Raw genomic sequence first — 20,678 nt, forward strand, 5'->3', positions numbered from 1 at the left:
TCGTCCTGCCTGGCCTCCGGGCTTTTGCACATGTGTGCCTTCCCGCTGGAGCCTCCCCCCCGCCCCATCTGCTTGGTTCAGAGCAGGTTCCTATTCTGAGCAGACACCCCCACCTCCCCGGGCAGACCACACAGACCTTTCCCCGTGTTTCCACACCCTGGGTGCGCGAAGCAGCAGTTACACTGGGTGCTAGATGATGGTTTAGGAAACTCCTTATTTTTCCCTGAACAAGGAGCCTCACTGAGGATGAGGACTGGTCCCAGTGCCTGCTGGGCCGTTGAACAGACGATTGCACGGCCTCAGACACACGGTTTCACTGCTCCGAGCCTCAGGTTCCTGTCTTCCTGCTTTCAAGGACAGGACGTGGACTGGTGGATTCTTAGGGGGTTTTTCTGAGGTCTCTGGTGAGACATGAGGCCTCGGATGAGTGGATTCAGGGTTTCTCCTGCTCCCAGGAATAGAACAGTGGCGTGGCAGCGACTGCCTGGGTGTTGAACGATCATCTGGCGTCGATGCAATGATTCGAACGCAGGCTTTCCCGGGTGCTCGGCACAGTACTCCCAGTCAGTGGATCCTGGGGTCTTTGGAAAGACCAACTGAGGTAGCTTCAGTGGGGCGATTCTAACTGCCCTTGGGCCCCCCACCTCCATCCGTCTGCAGGAATGCTTCCCACATGAGGAGGGAAGCACGGGGGCGTCCAGAGCCCAAGACACCCTCAGCACCCACCCCACAGAGCTCCCTCTGCGCCTCTGTCTGGCTGGAGCTCCCCTTCATCATGCAGACAGAAGCTTCCCCTGGGGGCCTTCCCCACCTCCCTACACCCCAGCCTGGCACGGGATTTCAGCCCCCTCCTTTGCCATCTCCCGGCTCTTTGACGAGATGGGGCGCGTTCAGGGTGGCATGGCCGTAGACTCGCCCGGCTGTTTGGATCAGCGGCTCTCCGAGCCTCAGTCTCCCCATCTGCAAAATGGAGATAGTAACGCCCACCCGTGCAAGGGACCCAGCGGACCCAACTATGTGGCACAGTGCGTGGCCTGGAGTGGGAGCACGTTCTCACCACGAGTGTGCCTTACTCCAGCGATCAGAGTGAAATGGAGATCAGCCGTCTCTTTGTTGAAGGCAAAAAATGTCTGTTGTCTGAAGAATTTTGTTTTGGAAGACAAGCCCAGGTTTTGGGTCAGAACCTTATTCCCTCAGGCATTTCACGGGTCGCGCATCCAGGCAGATTTTATCAGCTTGGTGGCCACCCAGGGCTTTGAGCCTTCCACGTTGGATGTTCCCAGGTCAGGCTTTTCGGGAATCTTGCACAGCTGGGCTGCTTGTCGCCTCGATAGCATCATTCCCACCAAGCAGGTTCTGTCTGGCTATGAATAGATGTTGCTTTTTTTTTTTTTTTTTTTTTTCTCTCCCTCTCTCTTTCTTGGATGCCTGAATGGCAGTCTCCCTCCTGCAGTCCCAGAGGCCGACCTGAGTATAAAACTCCAAAACGGACATCAGAGCAGGGTTGTCCATGCCTGCTTGGACTCGTGGCTCCTGGCGAGGCTCAAAGAGGCGGGTCGATGCCTGCCGTGACCTGGGAGTTTCCCAAGGGTCTCCTGGGCTGCAGTTGACAAAGGCTGCTGAGCAAAGTGAAGGAATCAGAGTTCACGGACAAGGTGGCAGCTCTGAGCAGCAGCCGAGTTAAGGAGGATGGTTCGGGGACGCCAGCAACGGGCCCACTGGCATCGCAGCCACAGATGCAAAGCCCCTGAGGGTGGGAAGGACCCGGAGCTCTGGCTGCTGCAGGCTGGAGGGCCTGGTGGCTTGTGGTTGGAATGCGGGTTCTGGAGCCACAGCACCTGGCTTCACACCCCGGCTCTTCCACCTGTACCCGACAGCACGCCTGCCCTTTTTATGCCTGTTTTCCCCTCGTGTAAAATGGAGATAATTATGTAATATAAGGGGTCAGTGTCACTGAAGTGCATTAGAACAAGACTTGGTGCAGAGTAAGGGTAAATTGAGGCCCAGAGAGGGCAAGGGACTCGTCTGTGGTCACCCAGCAAGTCCTCAGAGCAGCCAGGCAGAAACTCATGATTCCCGGTCTCGTGGACACGTCCCCCCTCCCCCTTCCCCCTCAGTCAGACTGTTTCAACCCTGCCTTCTGCAGAGGAAATCGCGTGACCCCTCAGCCCACAAGAATCCAGACTGTACAGAATTTCGGAAACCTCTTCGGGCTGGCTGGGGGCCTTGTTGCAATTCTGTTCAGCTGCTAGTTCTTTTTTTTTTTTTTTTTTTTCCACCTCTCCTTTTTCCTTTGCAATCTTCCCTATCTCGCCCCCTCTCCCAAGAGAAAAAGTAACCTCTTGGCAAAGGAGTTTGAGACTTGGGTCCCTGCTGTATGGCCCTGAACCAGCCAGCCCCCTGCCCTCTTTCTGGGCCTCAGTTTCTCCACCTGTGAAATGAGAAGGGTTCCCCCCACTCCCCTCCCTTGACAGGCTGGACGGCCCCTACCTGCCAGCCCCCACCTGCCGGCCTATAGTTGCTTCGGGGACAAGTGAGGAGAGACGTGCCACCTAGAGTGCGGATCTGCGTTGCCGGTCGGGTGAGGGCTGACTAAACGGAGGCTGGTGACGCATCCTTCTAGGAAGTGAGGTGAAACCCACCAGAAATACCGCCCGCTTCCGCCTACCTCCTGGTTTCAAAGGTCCTTTTGAGTCATCCGAGTCGCCTGTACCGCTTGAGCTCCTGCTTCGGCAAAGTGCTCTTCAACCCCTCGGGGCCAGCTGGCCAGGCGGTCCCCTCTGCAGACACCCCAGCCATGAGTTCTGGAGGCTGCTAGCCGTGGGGATGAATGCCCAGCTCCTAGGCTGGTGACACACCCCCCGCCCCGAACTTTGGTCTCCTCATCTGCGAAGTGGGTGGGCGAGCCCTGCCAGCGGGTGAGAGGGCAGGCCCCAAATAGGCAGACGGGAGTCCTCTTCCTGCTCACGAGACCCTGGCTCTCCTGGGCTCTGGCTGGGGCACAGGCATGTTCCTGAGACGTTGTCCTGCCTGGCTGGGGGGGTCAGAGGGACATTTGACCAAGCCAGGAAGCCCGGAGGCAGACCCCACCCCATCAGAGCCAGCAGCATCCCAAGTACTGCTCAGCCCTCCAGTGGGGAGCCTGGGGCCCAGGAGGGGGAGGACCCAGGGCAGGGAGATGGTGGAGCCAAGATCAGAACTCAGGATCCTAGGCCAGGGGTCCCCTAGACCCTGGCAGGGGCCTCAGGCAGGTCATGCCCCCCATTTCCTTATCTCGAAAATCAGCATCATTCCTGCTGTGCCCACCTCCCAGAGTTGTTATGAGGCTTCGTAAGATGATGTGGCTAAAAATCCTTCTGCGGACAATCGGCAACTGTCCAGATGTGAAGCATTTGGTATTTATCATCCTGTGGGGTATTTGTGTAGCCCTGTCACTCCGGCAGTATCTGATACAGAGTGGGTGCCCCGGAAAGTATTGAATCAAGGAATGACAGTGGGTATCATTTATTAAGCACCTGCTGTGTACCAAGCAGCATCCAGGGAGCTTGCCATGACGTGCTGTTAAGCCTCACGACAACCCCGGGAGTGGGGGGTTTAGGTATGTTCCCATTTTACAGATAAGAAAGCTGAGGCTCCAAAGGAGAAGTACCTTATACCTAAGGTCACCCACAAATATAAGAGAGGTACGTGAGGAAGTCAGGGCTCACACCAGGTCCTCACAATTGGCGTCCTGGGTCTCCGCCGTCCTGGAGTGTATGCTGCTGTTTAACAAACAGGTCCCCGGGCAGAGGGGTGAGAGGGGGAAGGATCTGTACGGAGCCTTGATCTGTAGCATTTGCCAATTTCCGCAGTGGAAACAGCCCTCCTGTGCCTGATTTCAGGCAACCAGCATGATAAATGTCTCACAGAATCCCTGAGAATTTAGCCCGCGGCCCCCACGAGCCAGGAGTAGCATCCCCTGCGCACCCGGGCACCCCTCCACCTTGCACAGCCCCTCCCACGCCCAAGGAGGGCCCCAGAGCTAGCAGTGTCCCCTGGCCTGGGACAGCAGGCTGGAACCAAGCACCGCGTGGACTGGCTTGGGTGGGCATGCCGGTGCCTCCAGACGCCCCAGCCCCCTTCCTCCAGCGCCCCTGGAGCTCCCGGGGCTCTCAGTGTCACACAAAGACTGGGGAGGGGGGAAGGAGAGGTGACGACAGATCTGCAGCGCCGAGACCGGAATATTAAGGCCTGCCAGCCCCACGCTATTCCTGCCAGGCCCGGAGCAGGGCCCTGTAAACGCCGGGATGTAATGGACAATAAAAGTCGCTGGAAAATAGTGAGTCTCCTAGGACCACTGTCATCCCTGCCACACACTGCTTGCCGGAACCATGAGCCCTGTGATCACGAGGCAAGAACGTCATGTAAATATATAGGGTCTCTCGCCAGCCACGGGCCAAGATTTATTTTACGGAGACAATGGGGGGAGGGACCGGCTCAGGTTCATTGTCCTGGTAACTTTGTAAAATGCTTTGCCATCGCTTCCCAGCTTCCAGAGAACATGGCAGGAGCCAGGACGGCCTCTCCCCTCCTCCCCTCAAGCGGAGCTCCCCAGAGGCCAGGGTCACCTCCTGCCACGTTCCCCGGGGGTGGACCCCAAGACTGGGGTCCCCAAGGGAATGAGGACCAGACTTACGGTGACAATGGGTGGGCAGAGTGGGTTGCCAGAAATGTTTGTGGCGGCAGTATTGCTGTTGAAGGAACGCTGGTTTTTATGCTGCTAACAGTTATCATAATCGTAGCAGCAGCCACATTTATCGAGCCCTTGTGTGTACCTAGTCCTGATAGTCCTGGGCTGCTGGCATTCCACCTGCATGTCCTCTACTCCGTCCTCATAACAACCCTCCCCACAAGGTGGCTCCTACACGGCTCCCCATTCACAGAGGAGGGAACTGCAGAGACGTGGCCACAGGCCTGATCCAAGTTCGTGTGGCTGGACAGAGGCGGTGCGGGATTTGAACTTGGGGCTGTCAGACTCCAGAGCCTGTGCTGGGCTGCCTCGCCGCACTTCCTGAGCCTCGGGTCCCAGATCAAGTGCCACCCCCTCCCTGCAGTCCGCTTGATGGGCTCAAGCTGGATGCAGCGGCTCCTTCTATGCTTCTGCAACTGAGTTAAGCACTTGGTCTGGTACCCACCCCACGACCACCCCGTTTGCCCCTTCCCTGAGGGCAGGAGCCCAGGGTGTACGCTGCAGAGTGTCCAGGTGAGCAAGGACTCAGGTCTGCCCTTCCATGCGGCTCTGCCTCTCTCCAGCTGGGATGCTCTCAATGAGTCACGTGACTTTGCCAGCCTCTCTTTCCTGCTCTGTCCAGTGGACACACTGTCTGCCTTGCAGGGTCGCTTTTTGAGCCCACGAGCTGCCAGCCCCACTCAAGGATCTGGCCCTGTACCTGGCACTAAAGGGGTGCTCTGTGTGTGACCCCCGTGTATACACATCCCACGCCCATGGTTGTGTGTCTGGGAGCTGGGAGGCCCCAGAGCCGTGCCTGCACATGGCTGTGGCTTGTCGCAAGTGGGGAGAGCAGTGTGCAGGGGGCTGGGGGCTGTCTTCTAGGGTCAGTTCCAGATCCAGAAGGTCCGCCCTTCCTCCTGGAACATATGAGTAGAGACAGGCTTCCAGCGCTCAGTTTCAGGGTGCCCCAGCCAATCGCAAATCCTCCATCAGCCGCATAGAAAAGTGTCGGCACAGGAAGCTGCCCCCTCTAAGACTGCAGAGTTAGACCCACCCGTGTTGTAGGTGAGAAAACGAGGCCCAGGGACAAGTCATGACTTTCCCAAGGTCATGCAGCCCTGTGAGTCCCCGGCCACCACGCCACACACGTCGTGGCTCAGAGCAGAATTCACCCGCTGGGAATTAGGGGTGGCCTCCTGCTTCCCAGGCCCGACTTGGAGTCAGCGAGGATCCCAGAGAATGTGACCCAGGAAGGTCCAGGGCCACCGTGATGTGGCCCTGGAAGCTGAGATTATGTGCCAGCCTGTACCTCTGCACAGGGTGGCAGGACTGGATGGAGGAGGCACTGTTGCCCGCAGACCGAGCCACACTCAGCTGCCTGGAGGTCATGCTGGAGGCTCCTGGTGACCCGGGGGGGCCTTGAGAGTCTGGTGACCAGTGGGACTCGCAAGCCCATCTGTGCCCCTCAGCGCCCCTCCGGCCTCTTCGGTGGGCCAGGTGGACGGGCAGGGAGGGACTAGTGGCAGACGTGTGTGCACACAGGCACGCAGGCTGAGCAGAGCCAAGGCAGATGTCTGGGAAGTTTTTGCCACCAGGCCCGGGAGGAAGAGGAAGGCTCTGTGAACCTGTGTTTTCCCTGGAGCTGCCCGTCCTGGGTGGGAGCCCTGGACAGAATTCCTCTCCAGTAGACAGGAGGCTGGAAGCAGAAGGCAAACGCTCAGGCAGACGTGCCCAACTCAGGGTCTGACTGGCCTGTCTGGAGCCTCTGCCGTGGGTTGGGACTGATGCTACCCACCTCAGTGGGCTCATGGAAGACAGTCCTGAAGGGGTGCCCCATGCACCAGGGCCAGGCCTGTGGATGGCTGGCCTGGGCCCAGCTGCTGCCACCAAGGGGGCCGGCACCTGGCATATGCCCGACAGTTGGGCCCGGCTGGCGGGGAAGGTGTGCTGGCAGGTGGCCGAGCCCCGGTGCCAGGATCTAGCGCGGTGTGTCCTCCGAGGCCTCAGCTGCCATATGCCTGCGTCAGTCCCAGTGGCCGAGCTGCAGATGGGGCGCGGGGGGTTGGTTTGCCCAGGGCAGAGCTGGCTCTGGTTCTGGAGGAGGAGGCAGGTGTCAGCCGCAGGAGCTCTCTTCAGAGGTGGAGGGCTGGGTGGTCTGGAGGCTCCCATGCGTTCTCCCACCTGCCCATTGGTCCCCCAGCCTCCAGGCCTTTGAGCCCACTTAGCTCTCCACCCGAATCCCCTTCCCCTCTGGGGCTGACTCTGCCCATCCTTCTAGGCCACCCCAGACTCCTCCTCTTCTAAGAAGCTATCCGTGGAGTTCCCATTTCTGGCTCAGGGGGGTTAAGAACCCGACATAGTGTCCACGAAGGACACAGGTTCCATCCCTGGCTTCCCGCAATGGGTTAAGGAACCGGCCTTGTGGAAAGCTGTGGCATAGGCTGTAGATGCACCTTGGATCCCGTGTTGCCATGGCTGTGGCACCCCATGGCCTGCAGATGCAGCTCCGATCCGACCCTTAGTCTGGGAACTTCCATATGCTGCAGACGAGGCTGTGAAAAGGGGAAAAAAAGAGAAAAAAAGCTGTCCATGACCTTGCCTGGCCTGAAGTGAGAGTCCATCAGTCTTTTTCTTGGGGGCACTTTTCGTGCTCTTTCTGGCTTGTGGTTATCCGTCCTCGTGGTGCTGGCTTCTCTCCTGTGAGCCCTTAAGAGCAAGGGGGTTTCCATCTGTGTCGTCTCGGGGTCACCAGTGGTCAGCACAGGCCCTGAGCAGAGACGCCAGCTGCAGGGGTGTATGGAAGGGAGGGAAGGTGAGAATCCTCTGAGCACTCAGTTCCTGGATCCACAGCCTGGTTTTGGAGAGCGTGGGGCCGGAATAAGGATGTGACTGAGCTTCGAGGGTAACTCCACTGACTGGGGCTCTGTGATGCGTCAGGCCCCGGGCTAAGCACATTGGATCACCTGATGCTGTGGGACCCTCCACAGCTCAGGGTGCTGCATGCTGTTTGTGCCCCTGTTTTACCCATGAGAACACTGGGGCACACACAGCTGGGACACGCCAGGGCCACCAGGACTTGAACCCAAGGCCTCCGCCTGTCAAGGCTCTCATCTCTCAGGCAACAAATGTTTTTGGCTCAGGTCCCAAAAGAGAGACTAGAAAGGGTTAAGCTTGCTTTTTTTTTTTTTTTTTTTGTCTTTTGAGGGCCGCACCCACAGCATATGGAAGTTCCCAGGCTAGGGGTCAAATCGGAGCTATACCTACCAGCCTACGCCACAGCCACAGCAACGTGGGATCCAAGCCGCATCTGCAATCTACACCACAGTTCATGGCAACACCAGATCCTTAACCCACTGAGCGAGGCCAGGGATCGAACCCACAACCTCATGGTTCCTAGTTGAATTCGTTTCCGATGCGCCACAAGGGGAACTCTGAAAGCGTTAATCTTTTAAAGGGACAGCAAGGATGTTTATGCTTCTTAGCATTTGCTGGCCCCTGTAGGGGTGGGTGGGATGGAGCATCTAAGACAAGGGCTGGGCTGGTCCCTCCCAGGCTGCTTTCATCTCAGCATCTGCTGTCAGGGTTCAGGGTTCTGGGTTCTGGGTTGGGGGTGAGGAGGTGACGGAGGCTTTGGGGCAGGTTCCTTGGTCTGACAGTGTGGGCGTGGAGTGGTTTTAGGAGGCTGGGTCCTGGCCAGGCGCTGCCACTGCTGGGCTCATGGCCCTGGGCTGGTCTCTTGTCCTCCCACCTCAATTTCCTGGAAGGTAGAATGGGGGAGCAGGACCAGGTGATTGCAGAGTGGACCCTGGTTGCATTCCAAGTTCCCCGGCTCGGGGCACACACACGCTGTCTCCAAGACTGACCCATGGCTGCTGCCATCAGATTCTAGTCCCTGAGCAGCGGGCCACCCGGTGGCAGTGACAAGTTCCTTTCACTACGGAGGTGGCAGCTGGAGCTATTTTTGGAGCAGCTCGTGGTGGGGGAGTTTCCTTTTGGCAGTGGCTGGCGATGGCAGTCTTGAGCAGGGGAAGTCCCATACGGAGACAGGGCCGGCCCCTCTTCCTTCACCAGCCCTGGCACAGAGAGGCCACCCAGATCCCCGGAGGTCTTGCTACTGCTCGCAGCTGCGTCTTCCCTCAACCCTGAGCCGAGACCTTCCCCAGAGCTTCTCAGGAGCCACTTTGCAAGGTACTGGCCTTTGCCCTGCTCCACTGTGGGGAGCCCCTCACCCTTTTCTGCCACCTGGGGCCACTGCCTTTGCCCTCGAGGGTGTGCCCAGCAAGTGTCAGAGAGGCAGGCCCTAGAGACCTCTAGAGCCCGAACTCACAGAGCATCTGACCTTGGCTGCACCTCTGCCACCGCTGCCCCCTTGACCGCCCACCCGGTGGGGGCTGGCAGTGGGCCAGTGCCATCAGCCTGGTATGCCCTTTGCCCCAGCCAGCTTGGGCTGGGGGCAGTTTCACATTGGCTGATCCTGGGCTTTGCCAGAACTTTTGAAGCTGCAGGGAAGCAGAAAAAGTAATTCTTTTCCCTTCAGGGTGGGTTTTTGGCTGCCTGGGTCCCTTCCTGATGTCTGAGCAGTGAGCTCTCCTCAGAAGTTTCTCCTGCCAGGAATAGTCATCCTTTCAAAAAACCTAAAAAAGAGGGCAGGACAGAAAATTAGGGAAGGTCGGGGTTCAAGACTTCCGGTGGGAGTTCCTGTTGCAGCTCAGCAATAACGAACCTGAGTAGTATCCATGAGGATGTGGGTTCGATCCCTGGCCTCGCTCAGTGGGTTAAGGATCCAGCGTTGCCATGCGCTGTGGTGTAGATCACAGACGCGGTTCGGATCCCACATTGCTGTGGCTGTGGTGTAGGCCAGCAGCTACAACTCTGATTCGTCCCCGAGACGGGGAACCTCCATATGCCACAGTTAGGCCCTTAAAAAAAAAGAAAAGAAAAGAAAAAAGAACTTCGTGTGTAGAGGCTGCTGGGTGGGCTTATGGGTGTCCTCCGGGAGCCCAGGAGAGCTTTTTACAAGCACTGAAACCTCCACCTGCCTGAGGGCCGCTCTGCCGGGTTTCCTCCCTTGGCATCTGGTTGGCAGGGCAGTGGTTGTGGTCTGAGACAGGGCTTGGGTTTGGAGGAATTTATGCTCTGAAACTGCCCGTTCCCTCACACCCCGGGCTCTCCTCAGCAGCCCCAGGGATGAGCTGGCCAGGTCCCCAGGCTTCCCCCTCCTGGCCTCCGGTGTTCACGTACTGGGTCAACAGCCCTGCACCTTGCCCTCCGTCTGTAACCTGCTGAGGCCACGAGGTGAGTGATTTGGCCTCTGCCCTCAAGGAACTCTCCATCTGAGGGAGAGGAGAGCACGTGAGCAGGCAGCGACAGAGCAGAGACCAGGGCAGTGGAGCCTGGGAATAACGAACGGATTGCCTGGGTGCATCCCGGAAGGCTGCTTGGAGGAGGTGCCCCAGGTGGGTCTCCGAAGGCGGATACAGGTTTGCCAGGAGGCAGTTCATTCCTGGCAGGGGAAGCAGAGCCTGCCGAGGCCTTGAGGAGAGAGCAAGTTCATTTCCCTGAAGGACAGGGGTCCTTGGGATGGTGGGTCTGCCTAAGCGGTCTGAGGCTCCTAGCAGAGTGAGACTCCAGCGTCCCCCAGCTCCATGGTAGCCTCCAAGGATGGCCCCAGGCAAATGAGATCAAAACCCGGGCTTTGGAGAGGGGTGGATCTGGATTCAAACACAGGTGCACGCGTTGACCAGCGGCGGGCTTGGTGAGTCACTCAGCGTCTCTGCACCTCGATTTCCTTATGAGAGGACAGTGCAGACGTGGGGGTGTGTGCGAGGCGCTGGGTGTCACTCCCTGGCGTGGAGCACGCGCTCCGCGGGTCTTCCTTGAAGAGGGGGTGGGACGGGGTCCACCCTCCACCAGCTCCTGGAGCCAGAGGCTTTCCAGGACGGAAACCAAATGCCTCATTGCACCTGTAACTGAGAGATGTTTACAGCTCCTGCATTTTTTTTTTTTCCTTCCGGAATTGGGTCTTATTACTTGAGAAGGAGAAGGTGAAAGGTGAGCAGGAGCAGCATCGATTTTAAAAGGCTCGGGGAAGTCCTGCAGTGCAGGCGTGGTGTGTTTTGAATGGCCTGGTGATCTCTGCCTGATCTGAGACCTCGGGGATCCTGAGCTGGGAGGCAGGTGATTCTTGCTCGAAGTTTACTCAGCCAGCCCCCACCTGGTGCCCGCTTTGTGCCAGGCCCCAGGCGAGGCACTGGCGGCTTAGAGATGACTGCTCAGTTCAGTCCCCGCCTTGAAAGGCCAGCAGAGGAGGAGGAGAGGGTGACAAAGGAAGCAGTTTGTCCCCAAAAGCTGGACTCGAGGGGAGAAGCCTGTGCGGATGCCTTCAGATAGAGTGGGAAGGGGGCTGGGAACTGCTGACTGCCCCTGGGTGCCCAGCCTGCGAGGTCCAGCTGTTTCTTCTTTAAGGATGAGGAAAGCGAGGCTCAGGTGAGGCGGAGCTTTCCCAGGACCCCCCACAGGAAGTGCCGGTCCTGACGCAGGAGATGTAGGAGAAGCGGGAGACGGACTTCGCCCTGTGGGAGGTCATGGATTCCAGGCAGAGGCTGGCGAGTGGAAAGGCCTAGAAGGGCCAGGGTGTTGGTGTGGTTGGGAGAGAGAGGCCCTTGCATGCAAGGGCCTGGGGTGAGGCGGAGTTGGGGAGGGCAGGCTGGCACCAGCTAGTTAGAGCTTGGGATGCCTTGCTTGAGCACACCCAGGCCCCTTTCTGGGGAGCAGTGGGTGCAGAGCGGCGGGTTGCTTGAGCACACCCAGGCCCCTTTCTGGGGAGCAGTGGGTGCAGAGCGGCGGGTTGGGAGTTGTGCCTTGTGGGGGGGCTCCCATGGTGGGCTGGAGGTCGGGTCATCAGGTAGGAGGCGACTCCAGGAACCCCCACCCCGGCCAGAAGGGACCAGGCCAGCAGGGGGCAGGGTAAAGTGGAGGCTTGTTTGTGGAAAGAATCAGCAGCCTGGATGAAGGTCAGGTGTGGGCTGGGAGGGAGGGCGAGGCGTCTGGGGGCCGAGATTGGGTTCCTGGGCAGACAGGAGACCCCGTCGCTGAGATGAGGACCCCGGGAGGGACAGGCAGAAGCTCCAGTTTGGGCAGGTGAGTCCTGAGTGCCTGGGACTTTTGGTGGCTGGGGCCTGGACCTCTAGAGATTGATGGGGGTGGGGGAATGAGGAGAGAGGGGCTGGAAGAGAAGGGCAGGGCGGGGGTGCTGCAGATGCCAGCTGGGTGGGCCCTGCATCACCCCTCAGCCGCTGGCCTTGGGTTCTGCAGGCCCATCAGTGGGGAGGCCCTGCTGCCCTGAGGAGGGGGCTGAGGGACCCCTCTGCTCAGGCTGCACTGACCTTCCTGCTTAAGGTTCCAGGTCTTAGAAGAAGCCTGGCTTTGGCTGTTGGTGGAGCCAAAGAATCTGAGTAGCAAGTGTGGCTTTGGGGGTGGGGGGGTGAAGGGACCCAGGAGCAGTCTGGAAACCAGACACCAGCTGCGGGTCATCCCCTCCAGCTCTCGGGCGCCCTTGATGCTGGCCTGAGATCTGGCTGCTTCCTGTCACATGATGAATGGGCAATGTCTGCTCATCCCAAGACCAGAAGGGAAGGGGGGCCGGGGTGGGGGGAGGACACAGCAGCCAGAGCCATGCCTCATTCATTCACTGACTCACTTTCCAAGGAGGTAGGTAGGGGCTAGGGGTGTCAGGCAGCCTTGGTTTCAAGCGTCAGTTCTGCCTACTGCCTGCTGGGTGACTTCGGGCCTGTTGCTTAACCAGTCGGAGCTTGCGTTTCCTTCCCTGCGCTTCGTGGGTCATAGCAGCCCCCACCCAGGGCAGCTGTGAGGTGGAGCGAGGCATGCATGGCACTGGGCGCGTGCCTGGCACACACACAGTGCATGCTCTGCTAGCAATGGGCCGTTAACTGCATCCTTTCCACCAGCCAGTCCACGTGGGTGGGACGTTCCGTACTGCCCAGGCCCCGTGCTGGGACACGAAGTCCCTGGCGTCTCTCTGCTTCTGCACAGCCTCTCTGGTCTGAGGAGCAAGTTCAAGCGGTAGCTCTTTCCGCTTGTGGACTGAGTTTGACACGTCATGTTGGAGTCACCTTGGAGCCTTGGTTTCCTCATCTGCAAAATGGGGCTGTTGGCACCTCTTGGTGTTTCTTGGGAGATGTCACGTTACTCAGCTCGGGGACGCCTAACGTGAATGTTGGCTCATACTGAAGGTGGTCTGGCCTTGACCTCACCAGGGGCTAGCCTGGGAGCTGCCTGGTCTGCTGCTGGGCCTCAGAGCTCCATCTGTGTATGGGTGTATTGGGCCATGCCAGCCTGTGGCACCTCTCCTCTCCTGGCTGGCCAAAGGCCCCCAGCAGCAGCTATACCTCCTAGGTTTCTGTCACCAGGAGCCTAGTGGACCAATAGAAATGGCCCCAGGTGCCTGAGCTGGTGTCGGGTCACTCCATGTGTAGGAGGGTGTGACGTCACTGGGATGGTTTTCTTTTTTGGGAAAACAGCCTGGGAAGCGTTCCCTCAGCTGGAAGGACTGAAAAGGGGCCTTCCCCAGAGAAACAGGCACAGGGCTTGGCATCCAGCTGAGGCCAAGCGTCCCAGGTCGTCTCTGTGGTTCTCCCCAGGGCTTGGCAGAACCTTCCAGCCTAGGAGTCACATTGGCCTTCACCAGCTCCACCCCCAAAAAGGGGGCAGTGACACTCCTGCCTCAGCAGATGGACTGAGAACACGGCTGGGCTCACAGCTCTATGTCCTGACTGCTTGCGCACGCACACAGGCCAGGGCAGGCGGACACACCTGTTTCCACTTCAGGGTTTGGAAGCCAGGCCAGGTGTAGACAGATACTTGCACAGATACTCAGACCCCCAAACCTACCCAAGCTGGGTCTTTGGCCTGAGACCTCCTGGCGTCTTGGGGCCTCTCTCACTAAGAGGGCAAGGCCTCCCTGAGCCACCAACCTCCAGGAGGTGTGGTATTTGGCAGGAGACAAAGGAGGGACAGGACTTCCACTAGAGGAAGTTTTAGAAATTGGGAGGTGAGCACAGGTGACAGTCTTGGTCAGAAAGGCCACTCAGGAGTTCCCTGGTGGCCTAGCAGTTAAGGATCTGGTGATGCCACTGCTGCAGCACAGGTTCGATCCCTGGCCTGGGAACTTCTACATGCCACAGATGTGGCCAAAGAAACCCCTCCTCCCAAAACCTTAGAAAGGCCACTTGGGAAACCTCAGAGCCTACACCCCAAGAGCCCTTAGGGTCACGGCTCATATTAGTGAGAGCCTTGCCGGGTGCCCGGGCAGGGAGAAGCACACTGGGGCTTTGCAAAGGCAGCCACAGTTCCCTTAAGCTCCAAGGAAGGTGTTTGTCCAGAGCCATCCCAAAGAGGCCGTAGTAGTAGAGCATGATCTGGAGTCCAGCAGCCCCTGTTCTTTTATCAGCTGTGTGACCCTGGGCAAGTCCCTATCCCTCTCTGAGCCCAGTTCCTGTGTCTGTCACATGGAGGCAGTCCCTCTTCCACTGCCCAGTGATGGTTAGCAGTAACAACACTGGTAGCATCTAAAGCCTCCGAGGGCCCTTCACATGTGCCAGGCTCTAAGTTTACATCTGCTCACGCATTTACTCCTCTCAGTGACCCTGAAATGTAACGCTTACTCTTAGCCCCATTTTCCAGATGAGGAAACTGAGGCACTGTGTGGTTCAAAGGAAGCCGGGCTAGGATTTGAACCCAGGCAGTCAGGCTCCCACCAGGCCCTAGGCCTTCCCCCTGGGAGCCCAACCTGTTCCAGTCTCTGGGTACCTGGTAGGCAGGCCCAGGTGTGGAACCCAGGCTGGGAAGCCACACTCTGCATCACCAGCGCCGGGGAAACGCAGACCCTTGCTCCCTGCAGAAGAAAGGCTCTCTTTGAGGTGGTGCCGAGCATGGCCTGAGGCTCTGGGTCTGACATTCCACAGATTTTTGGCCCCTGACTTAGGCTTGGCAGCCTGGACCCCATTGTTCTGCAGCTTGGCAGGAGCCAAGAGGGACATGCAGCTCCCTGTGTTACCCGGAGGTGCCCAGTGCTTGCAGGGTCTTTGCTTTCAGTGTCTCGTCCTCTGCAGCCCTCTGCCTTGGTCTGTCTGCATCTGAACCCCCTAAGAAGGAGCTTCTGGCAGGACTTTTCAGGGTAAAGGGTCTGGGTTTCTGTGTGGGATATAGACGGACAGGATGCAAATCCTCTGAAATCCAACACCCCGGAGAGCCTCTCAAGGCAGTGACTGTCTTGGACCTGGAAGGGGCTTTGGAGGCAGAGCTGGTTCACCTCTCCCCTCTGTGGCTTGCTCTCAACATGACCTTGACCATGACTCATCATCCCTCTCTGAACCTGACTCCCCATCCATAAAATGGGTCTACCCAACGCCCAGGATAACTGAAAGAGATCTGGCCACTGGCAGGCTCAGAGAGCCTTCACTGTCCCCTCCTTCCCCCTCTTAGTGGTGGCCCTGTCTGGCACCTGCGGGGGGTTGTGACTTGCAGTCCTTTCCTGGAACAAAGGCCCTTCTGCCTCGCAGGCACAAGGTGCAGCAGGTTCTGTTAGATTCCAGGCAGAACCGCTCTCAGGAGCAGTAATTTACCAAAGCCCCAGGGCATCGGCAGACAAGGGGTGTGGACAGCAGTACAGGAAGAGGACTCTGGGGATCCCATCCGTGAGGCCCTGTGTGGGGAGTGGCTCCTTGTGACCCCCCGGCTCTGGGATTACCCCTGCCGCCCACTTGGCACCGCCGCCGCCTGCTTTTTTTTGGCTGCTGCATGCGGCGGCTTGATGTGGGATCTCAGTTCCCCAACCAGGGATTGAACCCGGGCCGCAGCAGTGAAAGCACTAAATCCTAACCACTAGACCACCAGGAAACTCCATGCCCCATTCTTGAGTGGAGGGGGCTTGTCAGTGGGGAGCCTCCGGAAAGGAAGATGAGGTGTTGCTGGTTAGAGCCTGTGGGGAGGGGCAGGGGTTTGAGTCCTGGTTCCACTACCTGTGATCCATTTGATCCAAGTCTCAACCTCCCCATGCCTCAGTTTCCTCGTCTGTAATGTGGAACAATAATAGAAGCTGGGAGTTCCCGTCGTGGTGCAGTGGAAACAAATCCAACTAGGAACCATGAGGTTGCGGGTTCGATCCCTGACCTCATTCAGTGGGTTAAGGATCCGGCGATGCCGTGAGCTGTGGTGTAGGGTGCAGACACGGCTCAGATCTGGCGTGGCTGTGGCTCTGGCATAGGCTGGTGGCTACAGCTCTAATTAGACCCCTAGCCTGGAAAGCTCCATATGCCACGGGTGCGGCCTTGGAAAGACAAAAATAATAATAAAACCTGTCTCACGGAGGTGGGATTAAAATGAGCTGGGCTGACAGGTGAAGCGTGTAAGTAGGACCCAGTATCATACGGGCCCACAGTTGTTGGCTTATTTACTATTATTCTGATGAGCCCAGGACCCTCTTGCTTTGCTCCTGGGCCTGTGTGAGGAACAGGGTAAGCTCCTGAGAGCCTGCAGGCAGCTGCCTCTGGGCACAGCTTTTGGATCCCACGTCGGGTGGGGACCTGGCAAACGACATCATAAAGGCAGATACCTACTGGGTATCTGTCCCGTGCCACCTGCCCAAGGTCCCAGCCGGGGAGGGACAGGGTCGAGATACAAACCCAGGCCCTCTGGCCCCAGGAGGCTGAGGGAGGCAGGACGTGGGAGCCAGAGATGGAGGCGCCATGGGTTCCAATCCACGTGGTCTGTGAGCAGCAGGTGGGCAGGTGAGCGAGTCCCTCAGGGGCCTGGCCTGTGGGCCGAGCCTGGTGCCTTCTGAGATGAAGATAGAACGTTGTCTTGTCGCTGAAGACACTTCTCCTCCAACCTTCCCCCCCGAGGTCCCCCTAAGGGCAGAGGATGGCGAACGTGTCACCCCGAGGGGTCTGGGGGTGTAGCCCGAAGCAGCTGCCGAGCCTGCGGGAGTCTCCGGTTTTATCTTGAAATGCATGCGCATTTTACATTTTGTTCCCTCTGTATCCGGTTTATTGTCACACACTTTTCCCCCCTGAGTCACAACTGTTGCCTCGGGAAGCTGCTCGCATTTTTCTGTTTATCCTGGGGCTTTCCGTCCCCAGGTCCTCCCTGTGTCGAGGGGGGGTGGCAGCGGCACAGGAGCTCAGGCACAGGAGGCGGGAAGATGCCAAGGGGGGCTGTGGTCTCATCTGCATTTCAGGACGGGCCTCAGTGGCCCACGTGGAGGAGGAGGGCTCGGTGGAAAGGGTGGCTGGCACCGGGGGACCCAGAGATCTGGGCCAAGGCGAGGCCTGCCCTGGGGCACAGGCAGGAGCGTGGGGGTGGGGAAAGGCCTCAGAGGTACAGGCACACCCTGTAATGCCCTCCACGTGACACCCCCTTGAGATAAGAGCAGAGAGGGACAGCAGGAGAGCTACCTCTTGGTAAGTACACATCGGAAGGAAGGAGGCCCATGAAATGCCGCGGGGGGACCCAGGACTGGCAGGTTCACAGGCAGGAGAGACCCTGGCCCAAGCTGTGCTTGGCAGGATGCTCCCAGCCACCCAGGGCCTCCTGCCCGGCCAAGGTGGGTGCCGTGTGCAGACTGTGCCACTGCTCCATCCTGCCATCCACTGAGTGTGCTGGAGAGCTGGGGGATTTTTTTGTTTGGTTGGTTTTGTTTTGTTTTGTCTTTTTGCCATTTTTTGGGAGGTTCCCAGGCTAGGGGCCTAATCAGAGCTGTAGCTGCCAGCCTACGCCAGAGCCACAGCAACGCAAGATCCGAGCCGCGTCTGCAACCTACACCACAGATCACGGCAACGCCGGATCCTTAACCCACTGAGCAAGGGCAGGGATCGAACCCGCAACCTCATGGTTCCCAGTCGGATTCGTTAACACTGCGCCATGACGGGAACTCCGCTGGAGAGCAGTTTTACCCCGAAATGCTGAGGAAAGGGGCCTGAGAGAGGAGCTGGGCCCACCATGAGGACACGAATGTCGGCTGCTGGACGCCAGTATGCGGATTCTAGGAAGGCTCCGGGTGCCTTCAAGGGCAGAGTCGGGGAGGCTGAGGGGCTAGCTCAGCAGGCGACTCAGGGCTCGGTGGACACCCTTTGACAGGTGTCGTGGTCATCCCTGAGCCCGGGATGATGCCCCATCAGGTACCAGAAACAACTCCAGTGGGGAGGAAAGGTGATCCGCGCCAGGTCTCCAGGGCACTGACCCGCTATGCTCGGGTTCCGGTCCCGCTGCCCAGAACTCCCCGTTTGTGTGGGGCGCGTGTCCATTTTGGAGGCCACGCTGCAGGGCCCGTCACCTTGGGCTTTGGTGGGTGGGGGTGGCTGGGGTGCGGACGACCAGGTGAAAGGCGGCGAGAGGCAGAGTCCATCTAGAGAGAGGTTCTCAGATGCAGGCCTTGAGGGGAGGCCATGCCAGGGAAGCCACGAAGGCATAGGGGAGGCAGACAAGCAGGGGTGCCATCTCAGATCGAGTCCCAGACCCCACACCCTTCTCTGGAGGGAGTTATACCACAGAGCATCCCCACCGGAGGCAGGGGAACTGGGTTTCATAATCACCCCCCGGGTCATTGATTCTTAGGGACTCTAGCCCTGCAGCGGGTATAGACGAAGCTGCTCCTATAGCCTGGCTAGCCCTTCAGGATTGTTTGGATCAAGTAGAAGTGCCCACAGGACAGCCAGGGCAGGGTCTGGTGGAAGGAACAGCAGCCTGATTCAGGGGCTCTGCACCCTGTGTCTTCCTGGCATGCTGGGGGAGCCCAGGCCTGGCCTGGACACTGAGGTTTCGGGGCTGCCGACATGCTGGTGGGTGAGTGGAGGGCTTTCCTCTTGCATTCTGGGGGATCACTGGCCTTCCAGCTGCTTCTGTGAGCCTGAGCCTGCGTCCTTTCTGGGCGGGTGCTTGTTGCTGGAGAGGCCGGCTGACGCTGCCTATGACACCAACCATGGAAGTGATACTGGGAGGGATGCTGAGATGGCCTCTAGCTCAGTCCTGGGCCCAGGATGGGCGCTTAACAGGGACAGCTACTGTGGTTACTATGGCAACTGATGACTGGTATCCTTGACTCTCCTGGGGGTCTCTGCTGTGGCAGCCCAAGCCCTGGAGGCTGAGGGGGCTGCTCCCCTGTGCCGAGGGCTCTGCCTCTGCCCAGAGGTTTATGCAGGACTGTGAGTGGGACCCCTGGCCTTGGACTTCCCAATGTCAGGTGTGCCAAGGCCCAGCAAGAACAGGGATGTGGAGTCCTTGCTGCAGCTGCTGCTTGCAGTCTGACTCAAGGTCTCTCTCTCTTTCTCCTGGCCACCTAGGCTGCCAACCTGGGTTTATGTGTTTGGGGGGGGCAGAGAATGGGGGTCAGGAATGGGGGACAGTGATGCAGAAGGAACAGGCTTTGCAGTCTGGCATGTGTGGGTTTGCATCTGGTGCTTCTCTTGCTGGCTGGGGTCTGCGTTTAGACTTTCCCTGCACAGAGCCTGTTTCCCCTGCTATCCGATGGGGACAGTCCTGGCAACGTAGTTGGGACAGCGTAACGGAGGGACGGTGTGTCCTGTGGGGTGTCGAGTCCTAGGCCTGCCACTTCCGAGCGAGGTAACTATGGACAGGTTGCTTAACAGTTCTGCACCTCAGCCTGCGCATCCGTGAGATGGGGCGAGTGAAAGTACATCTTTGGTCTCGGGACCATGGAGGAGAGAGAGTGAATAGGTCTGTGTGTAAGAAAGCCCTCATTTTCTGTTGCAGCCTGTGCCCTCGTGAGGCTGGCATGCAGGATGGCAGGACAGCCCAGTCACATGCCCCACGGAGGGAGCCCGAACAACCTCTGCCACACCCCGGGGCCCGCACACCCTCCTGACCCCCAGGTAAGCCCTCTTCCTTTGTCTGCAGTGCCTTGGAGAGTCTCTGCAGAACACAGATCCGTGAGGCTGCTGCGTCCCAGCCACTGGCGGAAGCCCCTCGGCAGCCCCCAGGCAGCCTCTTCTTGAATACCCCAGCGCTGGAGAGAGCTCACCCCTGCACATCAGCCCTTCATTTCAGGCAGCAGCCCTCAGAGCTGCCTTCTCTGTGCCAGACTCTGGGCTGGGATGCCAGGCCCCACTCCTGCTCCTGGGGTTTCCGTGTGCATGGAACAGCTTTAACTCGGAGAGATCAGCACTGGTTAGAAGGACAAACCTAGAAGGAGTTGTGGGGTCCCCGAGAAGAGTGAGGGGTGCAGGGGAATGGAGTCAGAAAGGGCTTCCTCACTCTGAGCCCGTCTGCCTCCTTTCTGGTCTTAGCTGTGCTCTGGTCTCTGTAGCCTCTTCGTCTAGAACCAGCAGAGCTTTGGGAATGCTGGTTTCCTTACACCTGCCCCACCCTCTCTGGAGAGCCAGGCAGCCTTTCGCAGCGTCTCAGAAGACAGCTTCTGGGGTTCTGAGCTGCTCGTGCACTCCACGCCATTGCACTTGCTGTTCCTGGGCCTGGGGTCCCCTCACCTACTCCTCCAGACCCTAGTCCAAATGCCACTGCTTCTGGGGAGCCTTCTCCCCCCCACCGCCCCACTCCCTGCTCGGTGCTGCTCCCCACGTGTGCACAGGTCATGGCCGTGATCACATCCCACTGGGGCACCAGGTCCTGGACAGAATCCTCTGGGGCGGGGCTTCGCCTGCTCAGTTCATGACCTGCAGAGCTGGGTGGTGCCTCTGCCCAGGACACGGGTGGGAGCAGCAGCCTCAGCGGGAGAGAAAGACAAGAAAGAAAGCAGAAGAAAGTGGGGGCACAGTGGAAGTCCCATAAAGCATGTGATCCGAACCAGGGGACCAGAGAGGCCTCTTGGAGGAAGTGGCGTGCAGAGGCCTGGAGGAGAGAGCGAGCTGAGCTGGGCAGAGAGGCCAGGGCCAGCTGCTGTAGGGCCTGTGGGCAGCCTGGAAGGATGAAAAATAAT

The 20,678-nt window shown here is 58.8% G+C and overlaps 2 protein-coding genes across 14 annotated transcripts in view; one reads left to right on the plus strand and one right to left on the minus strand.

Moving 5' to 3' along the window:
- Nucleotides 1-20,678, plus strand: part of NEK6 (NIMA related kinase 6) — a 92,867-nt gene that overhangs the window by 28,041 nt on the left and 44,148 nt on the right. For 5 of the 13 annotated variants that reach the window (XM_084989641.1, NM_001444643.1, XM_084989280.1 and 2 more), the window contains 1 exon segment: nt 19,499-19,617. In XM_084989641.1, the coding sequence (XP_084845767.1) occupies nt 19,528-19,617 (90 nt within the window). In that variant the 5' untranslated portion in view covers nt 19,499-19,527. 13 annotated transcript variants of the gene reach the window in all.
- LOC146407263 (uncharacterized) lies at nt 1,239-9,664 on the minus strand. The gene is made up of 2 exons (XM_084996649.1): nt 9,474-9,664; nt 1,239-7,040 (listed from the first exon to the last, which is right to left on the minus strand). Exon 2 carries the CDS (start codon nt 6,878-6,880, stop codon nt 5,894-5,896), a length of 987 nt encoding a protein of 328 aa, XP_084852775.1. The 5' UTR covers nt 6,881-7,040; nt 9,474-9,664; the 3' UTR covers nt 1,239-5,893.

The sequence above is a fragment of the Sus scrofa genome, chromosome 1, assembly GCF_054392235.1.
Source record: "Sus scrofa isolate SSC_HxYL_T2T_F1_AM1 chromosome 1, Sscrofa_HxYL_maternal_Yorkshire_Landrace_v2.0, whole genome shotgun sequence".
Lineage (NCBI taxonomy): Eukaryota > Metazoa > Chordata > Mammalia > Artiodactyla > Suidae > Sus > Sus scrofa.

Excerpts from the sequence above, each read along its gene's own strand:
- LOC146407263 (XM_084996649.1), bottom strand. The coding sequence starts at position 6,880 with ATGGGAGCCTCCAGACCACCCAGCCCTCCACCTCTGAAGAGAGCTCCT.